Source organism: Myotis nattereri, assembly GCF_964212035.1.
Source record: "Myotis nattereri genome assembly, chromosome: X".
In the NCBI taxonomy this organism is placed as follows: domain Eukaryota; kingdom Metazoa; phylum Chordata; class Mammalia; order Chiroptera; family Vespertilionidae; genus Myotis; species Myotis nattereri.
The window spans coordinates 122,102,582-122,126,694 of record NC_138078.1 but is presented as its reverse complement, the minus strand read 5'-3'; the positions used below and the strand labels follow the sequence as shown (position 1 = coordinate 122,126,694).

Genomic DNA, 24,113 nt, shown 5'->3' with positions numbered 1-24,113 from the left:
TTCTTAGAAGTAGAATATATGTTCACTTTGGAACCTTAATTTAAAATCGTTTAATACCTCCTTACTCATTTTCAGCTTCTATTCCATTTTCCCTCCAGAGGAAGAAACATTCACAAACGGGCTCCACGTTAGGTTGTATTGAGTGACTCTGTTTGAGTCTACTAGTTGTAGTCTAGAAAAGCACTTAACATCCATTGCTGTATGTTTCTTTGTTATAAGGTATATACCTTAAGAAGACAGTTTTCAATGACAATGTGGGCCACCCACTCTTGACTTATAGCTTTGTTTATGGAATTACCAGTAGAGGAGATGAAATTGAAATATGTGGGCAAAAGAAGATGAACTGAGCCACATTTTCTTCATTTGTAAATTAAAGGAATTGGTCTTAGACCTTTATTTTTCAGACTGTGTTCTTTGGAACCAGGTCTAAGGAGGTGCTTCAGGGGCTTCCTTGAGGAGAGAGGCAAGGGAGATGGGTGTCTTCTAGTGGGTGAGACTGTAAATCTGTGACCTTACCTCCTGGCTCCACCAGAGAAGCTTTGCTTTTCTCGGTTTTATGCTGTAGGGTTTTGAGCAAGGTTTGAAGGGGGGAAAGGTTCTGTGGTTCCTTCACTCCCCCACACTCTACCCCACACCACCCCACCAAGATGAAATTTGAAAACTTCTTTTTTTTAATATGTTTACTGATTTCAGAGCGGAAGGGAGAGAGAGATAGAAACATCAATGATGAGAAAGAATCATTGATTGCCTGTTTCCTGTACAACTCCTACTGGAGATGGAGCCTCCAACTCAGGCATGTGCCCTTGACCAGAATTGAACCCAGGACCCTTTAGTCTCCAGGCCAACACTCTTTCCACTGAGCCAAACTGACTAGGGCATAAATTGAAAACTTTTTGAAGGCCTTTCCACTTCTACCCTTTCATCACTCAGTACCAGTGAAGAAATAGAATATACTGGGCCAAAATTATCTTTGCAAGATTTATCTTAGTGCTAGTACCTTTAGGCCCTCAAAGGAAAAGCCAAATTTTAGTGCATTTCTAAAAATCCTGTAGACAAAAGGACAACAGCTTATACTTAGGTCATTTGGTTATTTTGAGGACTAGAGGAGTGGTCAATAAAAATTAGACAGCAGTATAAACACCAGAATATTAACCTGAATGCCTATTAGAGAGTTCATTTAGTGTTACAGTATCATGTAATTTATTGCCCAAACTAGGACACTTAATGTCTGGATCAGGAAGTCTTATTAGCAATCCTACCCAGACAACATTGCCACTAATTTTTAATAAGGATCCAGGACTTTCTTGGACAGACCAGGTTTCATGGTCACCCTAGGTAGAGAGGAAACTAACATTCACCAAAGTGAAGATAGACATTCTAAAGAATTGTGAGTTGCCGAAACCGATTTGGCTCAGTGGATAGAGCGTTGGCCTGCGGACTGAAAGGTCCCAGGTTCGATTTCGGTCAAGGGCATGTACCTGGGTTGCAGGCACATCCCCAGTGGGAGATGTGCAGGAGGCAGCTGATCGATGTTTCTCTCTCATCGATGTTTCTAACTCTCTATCTCTCTCCCTTCCTCTCTGTAAAAAATCAATAAAATATATTTAAAAAAAAAAAGAATTGTGAGTTATTAAAAAACTAGAGGCCCATTGCACAAAGAGATTCATGCAATAGGCCTTCCTTCCCCTGGCTGCCAGCACTGGTTTTCCTCCGGCACCCGGGACCCAGGCCTTTGGAGAAGCCAAGCCTCTTCAGACTTCAGTCTTTAGTCTTCACTCAGCCAGAGCCTTCAGTCTTTGCTCTGCGCCTGTGTATGCAAATTAACCTCCACCTTTGTTGGGTTAATTTGCATAGTCACTCTGATTAGCTGGTGGGTGTAGCGGCATGACACCAATTTGCATGTTTCTCTTTTATTAGTGTAGATGGGTGCTTATAGGATATTTCATATTGGAATTGGGAGATAAAAAGGATTTGGTGATGGGTTGCACTTATTATAGTTTTATTTGTTCTCTTATCTGTGGGCCAGAAACTGTCAGGAAACAGTTCTTTCCAGCATGTTTTTGTTAGTCTTTTTCCCCCTGATATTTTTATTGTAAATTGCAAAACATTTTTGGGGCATATGGGAGTGGGTGGGAGCAAGTGGGGAGATGATTGTTATAATTGAAGAAATAATCTGGTTCCTGAACTTCTGCCCATTTCAGCAACCATTATTAATCTTGGAGATGCTCATGTCAGAGTCCCCCAACAAGGCACAATTAATCCAGACCAAACTTATTTCCAGTGTAGTTCATATAACACATTTATCCTCCTTCAAAAATTCCTTCATTTCATCCTAAGCTGAATAGGTGGAAAGGTGCTGCTGTGTGGTTTGCATGTGTGTGCCTACAAGTAAAGGCAAGTGTTTGGTTGTTTGTGGCTTATTTACATTAACCATCCACCTTCCTTTGAATTGATTCTTAGGAAGGACCAGGGAGCTGGCTCAAGCCTGTCTTGTTCTTAGTCTCACTTTGCAAGGTTGGAACCCCCTTAGGGAACTGAGATTCCAGAAAGTCCAAGTTGGAGTGGAGGGTGGTTGATGAAACAAGGAAGCAGTTTGGATAGAATTCAGTGCATGTTAGAAGATTGAGGGGTGTAAAGCTTGCCATTGTCTACATCATCCTAGCTCCTTCAGGGAGAAGTGAGCAGATGTAGCTTCCCTGTGTTGTATTCTTCTTCACATGGTTCTCAAAATTAACTGTAGGAAATTAATAAGGTTGACTTTTGTATTTAGTTGCAGACACCCTTGCTTATGCAATAAAGAGTATGCGATCCAAAATGAAATAGTCACAATCAATTTCTGAGGGTCCTTTGGTATGATTATTTTTAAAGTAGGAAATAGATTTCCTGTGTAACTTTGTATTGTTAAATTGTTTGAGAAAGTTACTTTCTAAATATAACTCTAATTTTTAAAGAATTTATCTCTATTCCATATTCATTGTACTTCCATATCTGCTTACAAGATATTTCCATAGTTATATGGGAATACAATGGATACAAGCGATAGCACTTATTTACTTTGAATAAACATTACTTGCCAATTGTTTAGTTGACAACACTGTTTTATGACTAAGTGTTGTAATTGGAAACTTTAAAAAATAATATTTTGCTTCACTACTGAGTTTCTTCTAGACCTAAGGATCAACTTGAAACCAAATCCTTCAATGAAGTTGGGTTAGGTTATCAAAATTATGTAATAATAACACTCAGGAATCACATCAACTTTTAAAGGTGCTAAAACATAAATTATGTTAAAAAATCTATCATCTATGTAATATTTCTGTTTAGAGGAAGCATACAAGGAATATAGGAATATTTTCACATTTGAGAAATATTTCTTATTAAATTTTGGAGTATGCCTACCAGTTAAACTGGTTGTTTTTAATTGAATTTATTGGGGTGATGTTGGTTAATAAAATTATATAGGTTTCAAGGATACAGTTCTATAATGCATCATCTGTATGCTGTATTGTGTGTTCACCACCCCAAGTCAATCTCCTTCCATCACCATTTGTCCCCACTTTGCCCTCTTCAACTTCCCCCAACCCCTTTCCCTCTGGTAATCACTATACTATTGTCTGTGTCTATGAGGTGTTTTTTATTATTATTATTTAAGGTACAGTGGTATTGGAAGACAATAAATAATTTGGCTGTCAAAAACATATTTAAAATTGAACATGCTGAAAACTCTACATTTGATTAATACAATAAATAAGCTTTTCAACCAGTTTGGGTACCTAAGCAGTATTTTTTCATGTGGGTTCCCACTCCTGCCAACTGCTATCCCAAATGTAGTTTGCAGGTGACACTACAGCAATCTAAGAGATAAACAACATTCCTTCTTTTGCTGTCCAATAGAATTAATTACCTTGGGCCTGAAAAAAGACCTTTCAGAGTGGAGAATGTATTTCCTAATTAAAGACAGCCACCTCACCTACTTCATCTAGAAAAAGGTCTTTAATTTCAAATATGAAAAGCATCTCGGTCTTGAGGCTAGTTGTTGCGTACTTAAGATGTTCCCAACCACCTCTTCATTAGTGGATGTCCTGCTTTTCCAGTTTACTTCTGCAACAAAAGGTTGCGGTTATATGTTGAGCAATGATTTGATTATCACTGAGCTATTTAAAGGCTGTTAGCATCAGCAAGCCTAACTTGTTTCAAGAGAAAGTCACTTTTTAGTTGAAGTATACTTGTCTTGCTTCAGTTTTTCTGGGCCCAAAATATTCAGTAATTTCAGCTTACTCCATTTGAGTTTTACAATTCAAACTTCAGAAAAGACCTAATTAGTAACAGATGTTTCAAGAAAGTCTGGTGCTACACATCTTTGTATTACTTATTCCATCTTTACTTGTCATGGTTCATGTGACATTTCTTATTTACCTGCTTGTAGCAGTTTTGCCTGGAAGGGTGAAGTCTGTTTTGGTCTTTCGAAATGCACAAGTGGTTACATGTACCATGAAAATTAATAGCTCCTATGCCAAAGAGAGTTGCATTCTCATGGTTTCAATTAACACTGACATAATGGGGCTATGTCTGCATCCCCACCCCAAACTACAGGGACTATAATTAGAAATCGGTACCTTTCTATTGTGATGTCTTAATGACTGTCCTGCCTTGAAAACAATTTCCATTGCTCCCCCTTCATTTCAGTCTATTCAAAATGCCCAACACCTACAAAGTACTACACAATTTATTTTGTCACTTCCCTGAATCATTATAAATACAACTTCTATAAATGGTCAATATAAAAAGCTTTTAAGAAACAAAGTGTAAATATTTATTTAACCCTTAATATTCTTTTTCAATCCAACTCAAGAACTGGAATTGCAGGAAGAAGGTGGGACTCTAGCTATGGTGGCAATGGAGATGGTGATGTTAAGAGTGTGGAAAGTGTTAAGAACTGAATAAATTGAGATTATATATTCTCAAAACAAATAGAGTCTTCTACAAGGGGACTGATTCCATGATGCTTTGACTTCTAGGTCATAAGTGAGTCTAATAATTTGAAACAAAACAAGACATACTTTTAAGTATTTATGAAACTTCGGTTTTAACTACAATGCATCTACAAACATTTAATGAATTCTAGCTTATTCCATATATTTTGTTATGTCTTTAACATTCTGTTATCAGGGAAATAGGAACATCTCATCGTCCTTCCTTTGTGTGTATATTGACTTCAAAACTAGTTAGGAAGTTGTTGAATAAACTCATCACTTCTCACCACATGTTTGGGTACCCTATCTCTTTCTTTTACCATAATTTTGGGAAATATTTCCTGTTTGTTTTTTTTATTGGGTGCTTATGTTACCAAGCAACAGATAAAATCTAGACCTTTTCTGCTTGTTTGGTACTATTGGCTGTGCAGGAAAAAAATGTTGCAGCAGAATGTATGTTTGGAACTGGAATAAACTAAAAGGAAATGTGTTTTTAACTTCAGTGCAGCATGTTGACTGCCATCACTGTGTAATGTGGCTTAAGGCTCATTCTGAATTACTGAAATGAAATCCAGGCTGCATGAAGAGTACTGCTCCAGTGTTTTTCTTTTTTCAGGATGCTTGCAGTAGTTTTTACTGTGGTGTTTGGAAAATGCAGATTATTTTGTAGAAAGGCTCGATTCATATTAGAAGAGTCTTTGCAGAGAAAGGGACTTTTCTGCAAAGGCTTTTAATAGCATAAATGGTGTACAGATGTCATGTTAAATGTATATCCTGAGGAAGGCAGGAATAAGTATTTTTAAGTCTTAATAAGTTAAAAAGGAAATCAGGATGCTTTCCCCCACTGACTTTGACCATGAAACATAGACTGCCTTCTAAAATCTAAATTATAAGGCGCCTCCTAACCCTAACATTTAGAAAGCCCTTGGTGAGTTTTAATGGATTTTATAAGGCTTGAAAATTAGCTATTATGTATTGTTATTATGTGTCAGTAACTCAGATAGATTTTGATTTGTTAATATAGAAGTATTGAGTCCAGATGATGGTCCCTTTATATCTTACTGCTCCCTTTCCCCAAGTAAACAGATAAAACCACCTCAGTCTTATATAAATAATGTCAAAACCTTTTTCTTCTATAAATAACATCACACTTTCTAGCAGAAATTAGTAACCACTGCTGCATTTAGCTGAAATTCTTTCAAAATGTTAAAAATTTGGTAAATGTGTTGTTTTCTGTTTTGTTCTACTCAAGTGAAATCTTTTCTCTCCATATTTAGCAGTGTTTACTTGTGCCTTTTACTTTGTGAGCAGGCTATGATGAGTGATATTGCATATCTAAATTTATATATCTGTATTCATGTATATTTGTATATACCTATATCCACGTATATTTGTATGTATATGTGTTTGTGTGTGTGTGTGTGTGTGTGTATTCGTATTTTTGTTACCCCTGTAACATATTTTTTTAATTAAATCTTTATTGTTCAGATTATTACATTTGTTCCTCTTTTTTTCCCCCCCATAACTCCCCTCCTCCCAGTTCCCGCCCCACCTCCGCCCTCACTCCCCACCCACTGTCCTCATCCATAGGTGCACGATTTTTGTCCAGTCTCTTCCCGCATCTCCCACATCCCTTTCCCCTCCAAGAATACTCAGTCCATTCCCTTTCTATGTCCCTGATTCTATTATAATCAACAGTTCATTCTGTTCATCAGATTATTTATTCACTTGATTCTTAGATTCACTTGTTGATAGATGCATATTTGTTGTTCATAATTTGTATCTTTATCTTTTTCTTCCTCTTCCTCTTCTTAAAGGATACCTTTCAGCATTTCATATAATCCTGGTTTGGTGCTGATGAACTCCTTTAGCTTTTCTTATCTGTGAAGCTCTTTATCTGACCTTCAATTCTGAATGATAGCTTTGCTGGATAAAGTAGTCTTGGTTGTAGGTTCTTGGTATTCATCACTTTGAATATTTCTTGCCAATCCCTTCTGGCCTGCAAAGTTTCTGTTGAGAAATCAGCTGATAGTCGTATGGGTATTCCCTTGTAGGTAACTGAGTTTCTTTCTCTTGCTGTTTTTAAGATTCTCTCTTTATCTTTTGCTCTTGGCATTTTAATTATGATGTGTCTTGGTGTGGTCCTCTTTGGATTCCTTTTGTTTGGGGTTCTCCGCGCTTCTTGGACCTGTAAGTCCATTTCTTCCACCAGGTGGGGGAAGTTTTCTGTCATTATTTCTTCAAATAGGTTTTCAATATCTTGCTCTCTCTCATCTTCTGGCACCCCTATAATTCTGATGTTGGTACGCTTGAAGCTGCCCCAGAGGCTCCTTACACTATCCTCGCATTTTTGGATTCTTTTTTCATTTTGCTTTTCCGGTTGGGTGTTTTTTGCTTCCTCCCATTTCAAATCATTGACTTGATTCTTGCGCTCCTCTGGTCTGCTGTCGGTAGTCTGTATAATATTCGTTATTTCAGTCCGTGTATGCTTAATTTCTAGGTGGTTCCCCAATATAAGATCGAGGGTCTCATTAGTTTTCTTGTAGATCTCATTAAGTTTATCGGCAGCTTCTAAACAGTTCTTGAGAGACCTTAAAAGTGTGGTTCTGAACTCTATATCTTCCATTGACAATTTTGTCCTGTTTCTTTGTCTCTGCATTTTGTTATGCTTTCTTGGTGCACCCCCTAGTGGTCTTTGTTCGCAGTCTTATAGTTAAATCTTGATTGTTGTAGCTAATTCCAGGGAGGGTTTGACCTCCAGGCCAAGTGGCTATGAGAATCAACTGTGTCAGCAGTGAGAGAACTTCTGTCCTCTAGGGAGGTGCTAATCTAGCCTTTGCCTGAGGCTATCCGGCAAATGCCTCTGTGCAGGGCTTGGGCGGAGCGGGTCGCACAGGATCAACAGGGTGGGCCGGAGAGAGCAGTTATGGCGGCTCTCAGTCCTGTCCCCAGGGGCTCTGCCTCTCTGAGTCCCAGCACCCACTGCAAACCTCGGAGAGAAAGCTGCACTCGCTCTGACCGAAGCCAGACAGTCCCGCTTCTCCCGTTTGAGTCTGGGTCCCTAAAGACTCGCCTGTATCTGGAGCTCAGAGTCTGCGACTCCCTCCCGATTGAAAACGCCAACCGCGCCCTCCGCCGCCAGCCCGCTCCTCGCACTCCGCTCCTCAGAATTTGACTTCAGCACTGCGCCTCCTCTGAGTGTCCATATGCGTTTCTCTTTCCTCCTAGTTGTAGGACTTCCACTCAGCCAGCGTTCCTGTGGTTCTGGGTGATGTCCCTTCCGTTTTTTGGTTTCACTTTTGAGGTAGTTGTTCAAAGCATCAAACTCCGGCGTTAACCTATGCCGCCATCTTGGTTCTCCCCCTGTAACATATTGAACATAGGGAAGGATATAGCATTGACTGAATAATTCATTATTGTTTATTATTAAACAACATAATATCATCCAAATATCCATTCAATATTGTTCCACATAGAACAGTTGCATACATTTGAAAACGGCTAATTCTTACTAGAAAGCATGCAGCCTCATACTGAGTGCTCACTGTATGTGGATACCCTGTACTAGATCTAGGAGCTATGGAGAAGGTCTAGCTCCTTGTATTTCCCTTAGGGTTCCTATGCTCTATTGTGAAAAGAAATCATTCAGATAACCATCAAGGGAGTCCAAGGTAGCTGCTCTATAATCAAACTTCTTGGGTTCAAATCTTGGCCATTTATTGGAAGTTCTGCTGTGAGCTCCGTAATCTCTTTGGGCTTCTGCTTTCTCATCTGTAAAATGAAATGATAAACTCATCTCATTATTTTTTAAGGCTTTAAATGAGTTAAAATGTGTAAAGCATAAAACAGAGCCTGGAACATATGTATATCATGTAAGTGAATAAAATCCAATGAAAGTTATCAATACACAAGTTATTCTGACAAATAACAGAATATTTTTCTCTTGAATCTTGACATCAATACTTTCATGATCATAAAACCATAGGAATTAATGAAGCATTTTCTCTTTTGAGAACACTAATTTATTCTTTGTGTTTGTGGTTCAAAGGGGGAAGGGAGGAGTCTACAGTTTTCCTTTTCCTGTTCTTTCTCAATATAATTTTGAGAAACTATTTAATCTATGAAAGATGTCTGAAATGTGACTTTTATAAAAGCAATAATAACCCCACCTGACTCCAGCCCAATGGATTCTGGAGGTCACTGACATCTGAGCTCAACAGACCCTTCAAAACAAATGGAAAATATATCAAATGTTAGTCAAGTGCTGTGACCCAAAGGAACAATCAGATAGATCATTTTCAGTGGCGTGCCATACATAGAGAATAAATACATAGCTGAAGATTATACTAAGATCTTGGAGCATGGTTACCCTTTTGTGAATCCCCATGTGGCATGATCTACCACTTGGTCTTAAGTCTTTTGGAATAAAACAACTTCTATAAATAAGTAATTGATTTTGAATATTATAAGGAAGTAGACTGTGAATGAACTTGAATTTCTATTAAAAATTATTTCCCAGAACAAGGCATGATTTAGTCCACTACTATATTTGTTTATTGGGGAAAGGTTTGCCCTGGTATGGTGAAGAGACCACTGAAAGCTAATGAAGGGGCACCCACCAGAGCTTGGTGTACCATGATGTGACAAACAAGAGCCATCATTGAATCAAGGAGATCCAAGACTTCTTCCAGAAACTCCACAAGAGCCCTAACCGGTTTGGCTCAGTGGATAGAGCGTCAGCCTGCAGACTGAAGGGTCCCAGGTTCGATTCCGGTCAAGGGCATGTACCTTGGTGTGGGCACATCCCCAGTAGGAGGTGTGCAGGAGGCCCCTGATGGATGTTTCTCTCTCATCGATGTTTCTAATTCTCTATCCCTCTCCCTTCTTCTCTGTAAAAGATCAATAAAATATATTTTTTTAAAAAAAGAAACTCCACGAGATAATTTAAATAGAAGTGTCACATGCTGTTTGGCTTTTTCTTCCCTTTGGGTTTTTGAAGCTCATGAAGATTCCAAAAGGAAGTCCAGAGTCAGAGGTAGTGCTGGTCTTTGGCACTCTTAAGTTCACCATCCTGAGCTTGGGCAGGTTGGGGACTCAAGACTTGAGGAGTGGTCACATTATTGGCTTTTTCTCTGGAACCCTTGTTTCTTTAGGTCTCATGACTATTTTACAACTCTTTTCTTATACTAGGGCTTCCTCATCCCACATGAGGGGTTTATTTCCTGGGTTCTGAATTCCCTTCATTTAAAATACTGCCTGGTGGTTTGATTAGTGCTTGTTAGTCAAAAGACAGATTATCTCCAACTTTGGTGTATCATATGTCTTTTCTTGTCCCAGTTTTCTTATAACTTCGCCATTTCTCTTCTTAGTTCTGGTATTATTTAGTGTTTCCATAGCATGTAGAGCCACTTCCTTGTAATCATTTTTAGTAGTTAAACAACAAATCATATGCAGCACATGAGCCAGCACATTGCCAAAGAATGAAATGAAAAAACTCCGCTAAAACAAGCTTCATAATCTCTTTTAAATAAAACTCTACTGTGTCATTTAGTGTGGTCTCTGTTTTTAAAACTTGAGCCATTAACCTACTTTCAGAGAGGGTACTATAAGGTCTACTGCATAAGTGATTTAGATTTACAGTTAAACTAAGAATATAGTGGACTGCTTCCTAGAGTTAAAAAAAAAGAAAAAGACTTATTTGAAAAAATGTTTCTGGAATGTAACTATTGGACTTAAATTTTTTGTTTATTTCCTAAAGGCTTATACTGTTTTGGAATTTCTTCACATTTTCTAGAACAGGTTACATATTCTAAAATAGAAATTCCTACTTGCCTTGTTATCTGTTCACAAATACATTCCAGAATAATCCCTGACACATAATAGGTGCTCAGTAACTATTTGTTGACATTTTGGCCTTCTATATTTCTTCGTAGTAGGATATTGTTTCCTTTTAAGCATAATATTCAATAAATTCCATGTGCTATTGTGTGATTTTTCTTAGGCATTTACATAATAACTCTTTACCTCTCTAAAATCCAGCTATTTAGTAGTCTCACCAATGTGGAACCTGAATCTAACTAAGATAAAGAAAAAAATGACTGATGCCTACTATTAGAGTTTAATATATTCTGTTTTAAAAGGCAGGGAAACATGATACATCTGGGAAATCATTTCATCCCAAAGGTTTGATAAGGTGCAGTACTATAATCAAATGTATCAGGGTGGCTGTCAGCAAGTCGATTCATCTCTTTGGCTTTGCTTTTCTTATCCCTTAAATGTGAGAGCTCTACTCTCATCTCTAAGGCCCCTTCCAACTCTAAGACTTCTATAATTCTCCAGCTACCTCCTCTTTCCAGGCCTTTTTGCTCATCTGTAAAATGAGGGGGTGGACAAGTATCAAAGTCTTAACTATATGTGACTTATTTAAAGGAATGAACTTAAATCTATCCAGAAAACCTAGCTATCTAGAATGGCCACTCCTCTAGGGTATTGGTTAGCCAAGATTTTATAGCAATATATAGTCAAAAAGACTAGCTTAGTGCCTAGGAAAACATTTGGGACTGGTTAAAATTGGGGGAAAATCCTACTTCTTCATAGGGAATGTTGACTTTCGTGTATATAATTGCCATGTTGTTGGATGCTTTCTCCCCCTCTTCTAGGCTGTTTGCGATAAGAGGGGGCATGTTTTTCTTCTGTTCCTCGGGGTACTGTTGATAAGTGGTATGCAACATCACACCCCGAGCAGGTGAAGTGCACTGCTGGACAGCCCTGTATCCCTGCATCTGTTCTCTGCAGTGGTATCTGCTTTCAAAAGTCTGTGTTTGCAGAACTGGTTGGTACTGATAGAGAGGAATGCACTAATCCTCTGATACTGACTGCAAAAGAGGAGGGTGGGGCAGAGAGAATAGGGAGACCAGAACATTTGGTTAGCAGCCAGTCTGTGATACGTAGCCAGGATGCTTTCTAAGCATTGATGGAAATGAGTGACAGGATGGTATGAGCAATTCCATGCCCAAGATAATTTCACTTTATGAAAGTAGGAAGATGAAACTAAGTCTCATTTCTCAGGAGAGGATGGCCAGTCCAATCTAGTTTAGTACTGCTTTCATCCTAGCTCTTCCCCTTCCTCATGAACTTTCAGTAGTCCTGTCTGGTTATGCCTGATGTTGAAGCTCCTTTAAATTCTGTCCATGCACACATTCCTTCCTATGTATCCAACCTTATCTCCCACAATTCCGCAACCCCATTCTAAGATGCCAGGATATGCTTGATATATTCTCTTGCAGCTTTTGTTCATTTAGTGCTTTCAAATTGCATGTTCTTCCTAATAACTTAAATCCAATTCCTTCTTCAAAATTTAACTGCAGTCCCACCTTTTTCAGCAGGTGTTCCCTGAGGACTCTGCTTTATTGCTCCCAAACTTTGGAAGGCCCTCACATAACTACAAGTTTAAATTTATTCATATTCTTCCCTGTAGATTACATTAATGTTGCCTTCTGCACAACTATAGGTATAGAATGGAGTACATACGAGGGTACCCTCCTAAACCTTGATTAGTGGGTTAAGTTTCAAAGGCAGTTTTTGAAAAGAAAGGTGTGCTTGTTTTCTAGTCTGGCGAGGCAAACACAGTGATGGTAGAGGCCATAATAGCAAGCCATGCACAGTGGACAGGTAAAGTAGCCTCTACTAATGCGTCTCATGGATGATCCTGGAAAGATATTTGTAAAAGAACTTTGAAATAATTGAGTCATTGAATGTGAGTGAGAGTGCATATGTGGCTGACAGAGATTGAGAGACAGGAAGGAGGAGTGAGAGTTTACAGAGAGTTACCTGGAGCTTGGTTATTTAAGGTAATGCAATGTTAATCCCTATCTTCCCCCAATCCTTCTTCCCAGCGCACACCTTTTTTATCTAACCTTGCACTATTTCACCTCTTCAGGAAGCAGGCCAGGCCTGCTAAATGTGATTCATCACAACTGTTCTTAAGTTAAAGTCATGGCCAAGCCTTCAAGGTCATATTGATAGACTTGCAACTTCTGTGTCTATCTTTGCTCCCAACACTGTTTCTTTCTTCTCCCAAATTAGGTAACACCCACAGCCCAGTGTACCCAAGCCTTGTTGAAGATGATTTACTGCTCCCACTGCCAGGGGCTAGTGACTGTGAAGCCATGTTACAACTACTGCTCGAACATCATGAGAGGCTGTTTGGCCAACCAAGGAGATCTTGATTCTGAGTGGAACAATTTCATAGGTGAGCAAGCGATTCATGTATTTGTGTCACTGGAAATAGTTCAGCTTCCTGCCACAAGGAGTATTGCAGTTGTCAGCTATGCAATTTCTATTTGTTATTTAATGTTTGCCAATTTAACTCTACTCAAAGTTCATACTGTTCTACAAGTAAATGTTCCCTTGAACTAATGGTGGCATTTTGAAGACATTTGACACAGTGAATACTAAGTTTTAATAATGAGAAAATGGCTTTTTGACATTTTCCCCCAAAGGCCAGTTTGGGTAATGCATCATGGGCTAGTATCCATAAAATGCTAGTTTACAGTCATCACTGTGCTGCAAAAGTGGCTTTGAAAATATTGTATCTGTTACACTGCAACTAAATCTTCTGCACACTGGCCAGATACCCATTGGATATTTGGATTAAGTGAAATATGACTAGAAATTTAGGGGGTTCTCTTTCTATAGAGGATTTAACAATAACAGGCTGCTCTGGTGAGATGGAAAAATGTTTACCTTGGTAATTTTAGAGGTAAATATTCTTGCATATACTTAAAACCTACAAAGCCATTACTGGAACCCAGACAGCAGTGTAGTGAAGTGGCCAGTTTCTAAGAGGGTTAATTATGATTTGTGGGGAAGGATAAATTAAGGATAATTTAAATATCCACTCATTGACTCCTTGATGCCTACCAAATACACATGTTAGTCCTGAAGCATCAGTGTTGAAGCTCCTAATACTGAGGGTCTAGTTCAGGGGTGGGCAAACTTTTTGACTCGAGGGCCACAGTGGGTTCTTAAACTATACCGGAGGGCCGGAACAAAAGCATGGATGGAGTGTTTGTGTGAACTAATATAAATTCAAAGTAAACATCATTACATAAAAGGGTACGGTCTCTTTTTTTTTTTTTTTTTTTTTTTTTTTTTTTTTTTTTTAGTTTTATTCATTTCAAACGGGCCGAATCCGGCCCGCGGGCCATAGTTTGCCCACGGCTGGCCTAGTTGGACCACACACACATACTAATAGCTCATATGAACAGACTCAGATTTTTTTCCCATCCCCAGTCACATTTGCATAATTGCAGAATTTGAGTATTTTTATAAGCATCTATTTTTCACTTATTTGTCCACATCACGAGAACATGTATGCAATGTGCTGGCTTTTTTTTTTTGGTGGGGTGGGGATTGGTTGTGGGGAATGCTTTTTAGTCTGCAAGAGAGCTAATTATCATTTTAACTCTGTTTGAAAGTGCATCAATAAATTGGCTCCAACAGATTCTTGCTAACACTGACACAGGAAAGAAAAAGATGTGAATATTAAGCACTTCAGCACAATTGTAGCCTAAATAGCTCAAAGCTAGAAGACCTGAAAAAAAAATCTTCTATGCACAGAAAAGCAGAATCCCATGAAAGGAAAGGCGTAAAACCAGCAAAGACATACACTCACAAATGGCACATCATGCCCAGAATGAAGCATGGGAGAGAGTGTTGCTTTAAAATATTCCAAATGGAAATAAAAGCCCAATGGCACTTGTAGATCTAAAGTTGATGTTTTTTCTTTCTCTTTTTTTAGTCCCACTGTCACCCCATACCCAAATGTCAAGTTTGCAATTTATTTGTGCTACATTTATTTGTTTTAAGTTGATAGCCTTTTCACTTTCCCCTATAGCTTCTAGCCCACTAGTTCTCTGGGCAAAAAGAGTAGAATTTGCCACATGGTACAAAAAATGTATGATGACAGTGATCTAGTTTTGCTGACTTTTCTACAGACACATCAATAATAAGGTGCAGAAGGGCATGCCATTTGCACTATCCTATTATTCTAATATTCTGGCCAAAACTATAACTCATATCCTGTATTAAAATACAAATTCTTATACATATATTTCCAAGAGTTTGCAGGTTCATATGAAATCAAAACCATACTTGGCTTGCTTAATAAATATTCTCAATAAGATTACCTAAAACAAGGAGGGCTTAAGTTCTTGTTGTGTGTTTTAAAAATGACATTTGTTATCTTTCAATAAGTAAAATTAAACCCAAGTAGAAATTGGTAGAATTTCTGAGTTAATTTTCCTCAGTTATTTTAAATGATACTTTTTGGAGGGCTGAGGTGTATAATTGTATTTAAACTTTATGTTTAATGGGTATTTTACTCTTTATTTTAATAAGCTGATATAAAAGGCCAAGAATAATAGACATTGTTAATCTCCGGTGCTTTTTCATGAATTTTCACAAGGGTCTAATTAATTTGCTCTGTGGTTGCAGAATTCAGCCCCAATTTACATGCCTCTGCCATACGTGCTGTAAGGTTTTTTTTTTTTCTTTGCAAGGAATTTTTCTTTCCCCTTTATATGATTGCAGTTAATGAATGGTCAAAGGTTTTTTTTCTCCCACTTCTCTAAATCAGATCTTGGGGTTAAGTCGGGAAACTGCCTTTTGTTCTTCCAGTCCAGTCGTGAGGCCAGTGTAAAAGGAATCGCTTTCCCTAGTGAGGAGGGATGGCTTTGTTGCTGGGGCGGGGAGCAACTCAGTGCTGAGGTCCTGAGCACTGAAATCCTGCAGTTGGACTAGACCTGTGGTCCCCAACATGGGGTACACGCACCACAGGGGGTGCAATTTGATTTTTAAGGGGGGCAATTTTTAAACAATTTCTTAGTGATTTCTTCTTCAGTACTTCAACTGTCCTTTTGTTCTTTTATTTTTCTCTTTCATGGATGCCATGTTCTTTGGAAGCTTGTTTAGACCAAGTTAATGGCCTTTAAGGCTTCTTCCATGTGAATAGGAGTTCACTTTTTGAATAATAAGAATTATATGTCACATGGGGCATCCGAATTTTAGAGATGCTTAGGTAGGGCATGGCCAAAAAGGTTGGGAACCACTGGACTAGAGCCTTTAAGAGACTAAGAATGAGTTTTCCAAATCTGCCTTCTGGTTGTCATGCCCTTCCTTTCCTCTCTCTAACTGCATCTATTAAAGTATCGTCAACCTTTATCAAGGTGGATCCAACTTTTTGAAACACCTTGGACTTGGTTTTGTAAGAGATTCGTTCTATGAAACCTTCAGTTTGAAGACTTCCTGCTCTCCACCTCCAACCAAAAAAGTCAGTTTCTGGAGATTCATAAATTATGCTTAGGTCCCACTTGTCCTCCATCACATAGTATATTAGTGTTAACATTGTTGGACCTCTTGCCAACCTTATTAATGTCACATGTTGCTGCCAGTGGGAATTTCGTATTGGGATATTGGGATTGCTGGTGGAGACACCAGCTGATTCCTGACAGAAGGCACACAATCAAATATCCTGTAAATGAGACCTGTGGCCTAGTTCCACCAGAAGAAAACCAAAACTCCAAACCAACCATCTTTGGACTGAGATTGGTACTTCTAGTCAGGGCTGGCTGCTGCAAGGAAGAGCCCAGTTGATAACCAATCATGACTTTCCCCGGGGTTAGTGGCAGCTTTGGCTCCTGGGCTACAGGCCACAAGCAGAATTCGCCCTCATTCGCATTCTTCAGCCTCGCAACACGCAACGCCATGGCACCGGCCCCAACAAAGGCCCAGCTTCACTCTCTATTCCCAGGCCCTTCTGTATGGCCGGCTCAGAGTTTACAAAGACGCCAAACAGCCAGTGAATTGGGGTTTATGTTTCTTTTCAGTCTTTCACAAACACATTAGTGATCTGGCCTTTCCTCACCACTAGGGGAATAAGTAGTTACAAAATGCGCTGTTTTCTGTTGTTTAAATTCTGCGTTTTTGGATGTTTATTATCTGTCTATTCATAATATTTTTATTTGGAGCAAGAGCTGACTTCTCAGCTATGAAGGAATGTGCTTTCTGTACGTGGCAGCCCTGCTGCTTTGACAATGATGAACACATTTAAGTTGTGCTCCACTTGTTTACAAAAGTCTCCTTTTGCTAACACATCAAAAGCATTTTTTCTCTGCACTAGTACAATGGTATATTCATGCTGGCAGGCTTTACTTAGAGGTTGGAAGCGTCACTTTATTGGTGCTTACCACAATGCAACCTGAAACTTCATTTGTTATTACTTGTAAAAAAATTGCATTTCACGGAAATCTATTTGTGGTTTGTGACATCGGAATTGTAGTTTAGAGAAATGACCCTGTGCTTTAAAATGCCGTGTTGCATTTGTTCTAGGTTGAAGGTGAAAGGTTGATGACCAAATTTGATTTCATTGATATGCTGATGTTGAAACTCCTTTTCACTAGAAAGCTTAGGTAGAAGTTCAGCTGTGGCCTGCAGTGTTCTTTGAGGACACAGACAATCTTCTGGAAATTAACCCCTGTCCTTGGACTACCTAAAGGTTGTGGATAATGTGGGCCTCACCATCCTTTCCTGCCATGCTTTAAGCACTAGAGTATAAAGTGGAGATAACATGGTTACGTTTTCAATTTCATTTAATTTTACACAATAGGTATCAGGCCAAAATACGAAATCTCATAATCCCAACAAACATGCGTGGCAAGAAAACAAGTACAGCATATTTTGTTTAAGAGATTCAATGTGTGCTATAACATTCCAGACTCTGCCAATATGTAAAAGTGACTTGAGTAATCAGTGAAGATATGCTGTGAGTACATGGTTTGTGTGTGCTGCCTCTTGTGTCGTGTTTTCATCCAGAGCAGTACATCTTTTGTTATAAAATAAATCAAGGCCCTTATATTTGAAATGGGAAGTTTTTCTTATTCCAAAAATTGTATTTTTTAAAGTCATTAGAATTGGGAGGAATACTTCTATTTGTGTTTTCTCAGGCATCTGGAAGGATTTCCTAAAAAAAAAATTACATGTTGGTATGCCAGGATTTTAAGTGATGTATATTTTTGACTCTTGTAAATGGAACCTGAAATGAAAAGATCCTAGGAAGTCTGAGAGAGCTGGCATGTTATTCTGCCTCCAGCTTTTGGTTTGTCAGCTGGGAGCTAGCTCAGAGCCTTACAGTGACAGCCACTGGCACATGTAAGTAATGAAAAATTAGTATAATGGAAGATTCCTGATTGGATTTCCTTGCTGGAGAATGAAGCATTCATCTGGCCACTTCACACTTTAGGTAGCTGGCAATACGTAGTGACTTAATATAGTTTGGCATAATAGAAATAGATATAAAAACATTAATTATGATGTATGCCTTCGCCTTCCTCCCCCAAGAAACAGTAAAATAATCAGACTGATTACCTAAGGGTGAACTAATTATTTACTTTTTATGCTGTATTATTCTTCCCCAAACCTCATGTTAGATGCAATGCTAATGGTGGCGGAGAGGCTAGAGGGCCCTTTCAACATTGAATCAGTCATGGATCCCATCGATGTGAAGATTTCTGATGCCATTATGAACATGCAGGACAATAGTGTGCAAGTGTCTCAGAAGGTAATGAAGGCAGGATGTTAGAAAAGGGAGCTGGGGGCCCTCTCCAGTTTGTGATGTGACTTCCCTAATATGATCATGCTGCTCCAATGCAGGTTTTTCAGGGATGTGGACCCCCAAAGCCCCTCCCAGCCGGACGCATTTCCCGTTCCATCTCTGAGAGTGCCTTTAGTGCTCGCTTCAGACCATATCACCCTGAGGAACGCCCAACCACAGCAGCTGGCACTAGTTTGGACCAACTGGTAAGCACTTTGCCAGGAATGGCCATGTTCAATGACAAAAAAATGAAAATATTTGTTCCAAGTACATTTTTAGTTGGAAGGCTTACAAGTGTGGGTCTTTCAGGCGAAACTTTTCAAGCAAATTGAATGTGTCAGTAAATCTTCTTCATTCATTTCTAGCTGAGAAAGTTCATATGTAGCCTAGAACATGTGATGCAGTAAGTCTTAATTTCAACTCCTTCCCCCCTGTTGTTTTACCATGCATTTACTAAGCATCTCCTATGAGCCTATCATCACTACTGTGGTATTTACAGGGTGGCTCAGAAGAATAAGATAGGTCCTTATGCTGAAAAAGCCCCAAAAGAGAGGGAAATGCAGACATTCCAGCTTACTAACTAAGGTGATATATAGTTAATGATAAGCTGGGAGAAGGATAAGAAAATGTAAGCAGGACTGCATTATACACAGCAATGTGCTTCAAATCTAGTAGTAGGAAAGAACAAAGAGAAGGGGACAGAGATCAGGGAAAGGCAGGTATCACAGAGTGGACAATATATAAGGTTGAGCTTGAGCATAAAAGTCTTGTGGGAAGAGTCTGTGTCTTATTGTATCTACAGGGTATGGAACCTGGTGGGCCTCAGATGGTAGTTACAATGAAGAGGTAAGTGGACAGTGGATCCAGGCAGCTCAGCTCCTTCCGAATATTTCAACTTTTAATTTATTTGAGTGATTTTGTAGTTCTAAGTATAAATTTGATCTTCATTTTTCTCTGTTGACTAAAGTTGAAAATGAATTGCATGTCATTCTGGAGATACTTTAGAAATGATCAAAAGGCACATCTATAAGGTAGTTTTGTGTTGCTTTATAGAGGTCGCTCTCTTGTTTTTCTTAATTAGGTTACTGATGTCAAGGAGAAACTGAAGCAGGCCAAGAAGTTCTGGTCCTCTCTACCAAGCAATGTTTGCAATGATGAGAGGATGGCTGCGGGAAATGGCAATGAGGATGACTGCTGGAATGGAAAAGGCAAAAGCAGGTTAGCCTTAGTTGCATGGATTTGCAATCTCTCTCTTCCTAAATGCCTGGGTAACCTTCAGGGAGGGTTTCCTCAGTTGTCAATCAAGAAGCAATTCAGGCCGAAGCCGGTTTGGCTCAGTGGATGGAGCATCGGCCTGCGGACTGGGGAGTCCCAGGTTCGATTCCGGTCAGGGGCATGTGCCTGGGTTGCGGGCACATCCCCGGTGGGAGATGTGCAGGGGGCAGCTCATCGATGTTTCTCTCTCGTCGGTGTTTCTAACTCTCTATCTCTCTCCCTTCTTCTCTGTAAAAAATCAATAAAATATATTTAAAAAAAAAAAGAAGCAATTCAGGGTAGGTAGCAACAACATGGAAGGCTTCTAGAGTTTCTTAGGAATGGGTTGTACTGTAGAAGTTTTGGGAAGGTACCCACTTACTTGTACTGGGCAAAACTTTGTGATAATAGTCATACTAGCTTTAGGACCCCCACCAGGGACCAAGCTGTTCCAATAGTGTCATATAAAAATATTTAATACCTGTGATCCTTTGCCCAATGGCTTGGCCTCATAAAGCTCTAGATCCATTCTCTTATTTGATGATGCCCTGTGTCCCTCCCCTACACACTCAGTAACTTAAATAAGTATCCACACTTCAGTACTTTACTCTGGTCCTCCAACCTCTGCAAAATGGGTAGCTTTCAAAAGGTCATGGTCAAGTTGGAGAAACAAGATGTTAAAAAAAAAAGATGTATACCCAGATAAAGGAAAAATTCAAGTTCATTTAGAAATGGAAATTAATTGTACTCAGTGCAAATACTAGAATCTAGGCAGAAATCTTTGATCTTGTGCAACTTTTTGTCTTACTGATAATCTCAATGGGGTCATTTCTCATCTCAGGTACCTATTTGCAGTGACAGGAAATGGATTAGCCAACCAGATCAGTAATCCGGAGGTCCAGGTTGACACCAGTAAACCGGACACAACGATCCTTCGTCAAATCATGGCTTTGCGGGTTATGACCAATAAAATGAAGAATGCTTACAATGGGAATGATGTGGACTTCTTTGATATCAGTAAGCACTTGTGGTTCTAAAGTACAAATTGTTCTTGTACACCTTATGATGAGAACAAGTGGAATGAAATCTCTCTTCTGTTTTTTGTTAATAGGCGATGAAAGCAGTGGAGAAGGAAGTGGAAGTGGATGTGAGTATCAGCAGTGCCCTTCGGAGTTTGAGTCTAACACAACTGACCACTCTGGGAGGAATGCCAATGATAAAGCCAACCACGCTGGTGCCCGTGTTGGAGCTCAGCCCTACCTCCTCACTGTCTTCTGCATCTTGTTTCTGGTTATGCAGAGAGAATGGAGATAATTCTCAATCTTAGAGAAAATGTGTTCATCATCAGAAAGTTAAAAGGCACCAGTTATCACTTTTATACCATCCTAGTGACTTTGCTTTTCAAATGAATGGACAACAATGTACAGTTTTTACTATGTGGCCACTGGTTTAAAAAATTCTGACCTTGTTCTTTCATTCAGTTTTGCGGGAAAAAGGGACTTGTACATAAAGTAAGTTCCTGCTTCCCCAGAATCATGTTAAACGTGGCTAGTGGTGTAGGTACAGAACTGTAGTTAGTTGTGCATTTGTGATTTTATCACTCTCTTGTTTTTCTTTATTGTTTGTTTTTGTTTGTGGGTTTTTTTCTTCAATTATGATCTCACCTTGTTTCTTACAAGAAAACCAGGGTCCTTTCTTGGCATGTAACATGTACGTATTTCTGAAATATTAAATAGCTGTACAGAAGCAGGTTTTATTTATCACGTTATCTTATTAAAAGAAAAAGCCCAACAAGCAGTAAAATTTCCATGTATCCCTGTTGTTTTAGTTGCCTTATCTGGAGAGAAGAGGAGATGATTTTGTTTGTTATTATTAAGTTAGGACAGAATGTGAAGGCACAAAGGGGTTTCTAATCCACTTGTCAGGTTGTATTCAAGCATCAGTATAAGAAGAATGTTATATTTCACTTATATCTGGTGACTGGAAGAGACTGCAGACTACCCATCTCGGTTGAGTTGAATTGCATAAACTTAAGATCACATATAGTTTCACTTGAACCACCTAAAGTGTAACCCATTTAAAAGATTCTTGATACATTTTCCCTAGAAATATATAAGGCCATATAAGGCGTTTGAGTTATCACATGTTCACACATTGTTTAGGGGTGGGTTTTGTTTTGTTTTGTTTTTTATCCAGTCAAGTTAACAAGCCACTGTATGCTGATCTTCGTGGCCACACGTGACCCTCTTTGAATTGATATCCCAATGGCAGAAATAAGTGACTAACATCTCGTTTGGTACCCCGTTACAGTGTTCCAGATTTCAAACCCAGCCACAAAGAGGGAGCTGTCTGGGGGATACAACTGGGGTGGGTATACAGCCTGTGCTCAGGGAATAGCATTAACACTTAAGCAAAGTTTTTGTCTGTGCATTGTGTTTACATTCATTTTGGCATCCCAGTTTTTTAAAAGAAATTCTAAGGTGTCTAACGTGTTTTTCTTGCTCAGCACCCTGTGATCAGAAAGGCAAATGACTTTCAGTGATTCATAGCTGTGTGCTACCCCATCAACCAAAAAAGTCACTTCGGGGAAGATCTAGGTGTCCAGATTTTTTTTAGTGTTTTCTTGTTGTTTTTTTTGGGGGGCGGGGGTGGGGGTTAGTGGAGAGAGTAGAGCTGAGAAGACTACATCTTAGCGGTGACCCTTAGCCATGTGGGTGAACTGGCTTAGGCCTATCTGTTGTCCCAGGCCAAAGACTAACAGCTGGCTTGGCCCCTTAGGAACCTTTTTCTTGTGTCCTTAACAAATGACAGCTCATAAAACTATGAGAATGTAACAAATCACTTTAAAAGGAGTTCCCAAAAGTCCTCAGAAAGAAGAAAATTCTGCAAGTCCCTTCCTTCTTTAGACAGCCATTAAGATCCCAACAAATTCTACAGAAGTTAAAACCCACAGAGAGGTTGTTCGTGTTATTGTTCAATCTTCAGTTGTAAGAGTAATTCTCTATTTTTATATTGAAACATAATTACTTGATAGCTCAGGGTCTACATTTCATTCAACTTTTTACACCAAATTCTGCAGAATGGTCAAAATGGAATATTGGGGGCTGTTGTAAACAGAGGCTTAATTTTATTAGAAGTAGTCAGTTATTTATTAAAGCATGATGTTAATAAAATAGGCATATTCTGGCTGGTGTGTATAAGTGGTTTTTTTAAACAATTCACAGAAGACAAAATTGAAAAGGCACTCCATTTATGTATGAGGAAAAATGGATTGTAAATAGCTAAGCTGCCTTGTGAGAACTTGGAAAATGTGCTGATACTTAGTAACTACCTCAGTTGTGAGGAATTTCCTTTTTAGCTTAGACTGCTATTACTTTTACTTGGTAGAAATGAATCTGGTCTCCAAAATGTGGCTCAAAGAGTTATCCCCATAGACCTTGTTAGATTGTTTTTAATTTAAAACCTTGAACTCTGCCCAGCTGTTTTCTTTCAGTCAAGTTCTCTAAACCAATAACATTTTCCGAATTAAATGTTCTTGAAGGTTCTTCTGGACTCTTACTGATTTGTTTTCTTTCTTTGTATTTTTTCTGTTACTCTTTTATTATTTAAATTGTCTCTTGCTTTTGAACTTGAACTATGAAATAAACAAATCGTAGATTTTTCCATTCAGGTCTGACTGGATAACTCTTGGCTTCTTACCAGCTGGCAGGCTCACTCTTTCCCCCCACCAAAAGAAAGAATAAAGGCAAGTTGAATATTTTAAAACCTGAAGAGTTCACAGTATGAGGTAGAATAAAAGCTATGTTAGGAGAACTGACTTTTCTAAAGCCTCAGTTAATAGCATGTGAAGGGTTTGTGTTTTACAAAGTCACTTCTAAATTATTTTTCTTTCAAACCCTTCACCCACTCTCTATCTTAAGAAAAAATGTTTTGTGAGTCTTAGATTTATATTTTCTTTCAAAAGTAGTAATTAGCAGCTACTATTTTGATAAAAGAAAAAGTGCAAAGAATTGACTTGCATCTTTTAACTTTAGAGCATATTAGAAATCTAACAGTTTATACATGAAGTAAAATTTATCATTTGTGATTATAGAACCAAAAGAATTAAGTATAGATGGTTCTGCATAAAATTCTACTTTTCCATTTGTGTTGTTAGAGTCTGCATAGCTAAAGGGTAGTATGTTAATAACAGTATCTACTACAGGAGCGTGTGTGTGTGTGTGTGTGTGTGTGTG

General features: G+C 38.8%; 1 protein-coding gene across 1 annotated transcript in view; it reads left to right on the top strand.

The window, feature by feature from the left end:
• GPC4 (glypican 4) overlaps positions 1-23,421 on the top strand; it is a 123,329-nt gene extending 99,908 nt beyond the window's left edge. The window contains exons 4-9 of the mRNA XM_081081369.1: positions 13,059-13,224; positions 18,461-18,591; positions 18,684-18,830; positions 19,706-19,842; positions 20,720-20,895; positions 20,990-23,421. Of these exons, the coding sequence (XP_080937495.1) occupies positions 13,059-13,224; positions 18,461-18,591; positions 18,684-18,830; positions 19,706-19,842; positions 20,720-20,895; positions 20,990-21,192 (960 nt within the window). The 3' untranslated portion in view covers positions 21,193-23,421. The remainder of the gene's footprint in view (positions 1-13,058; positions 13,225-18,460; positions 18,592-18,683; positions 18,831-19,705; positions 19,843-20,719; positions 20,896-20,989) is intronic.
• The last annotated feature ends 692 nt before the right edge of the window (positions 23,422-24,113 follow it).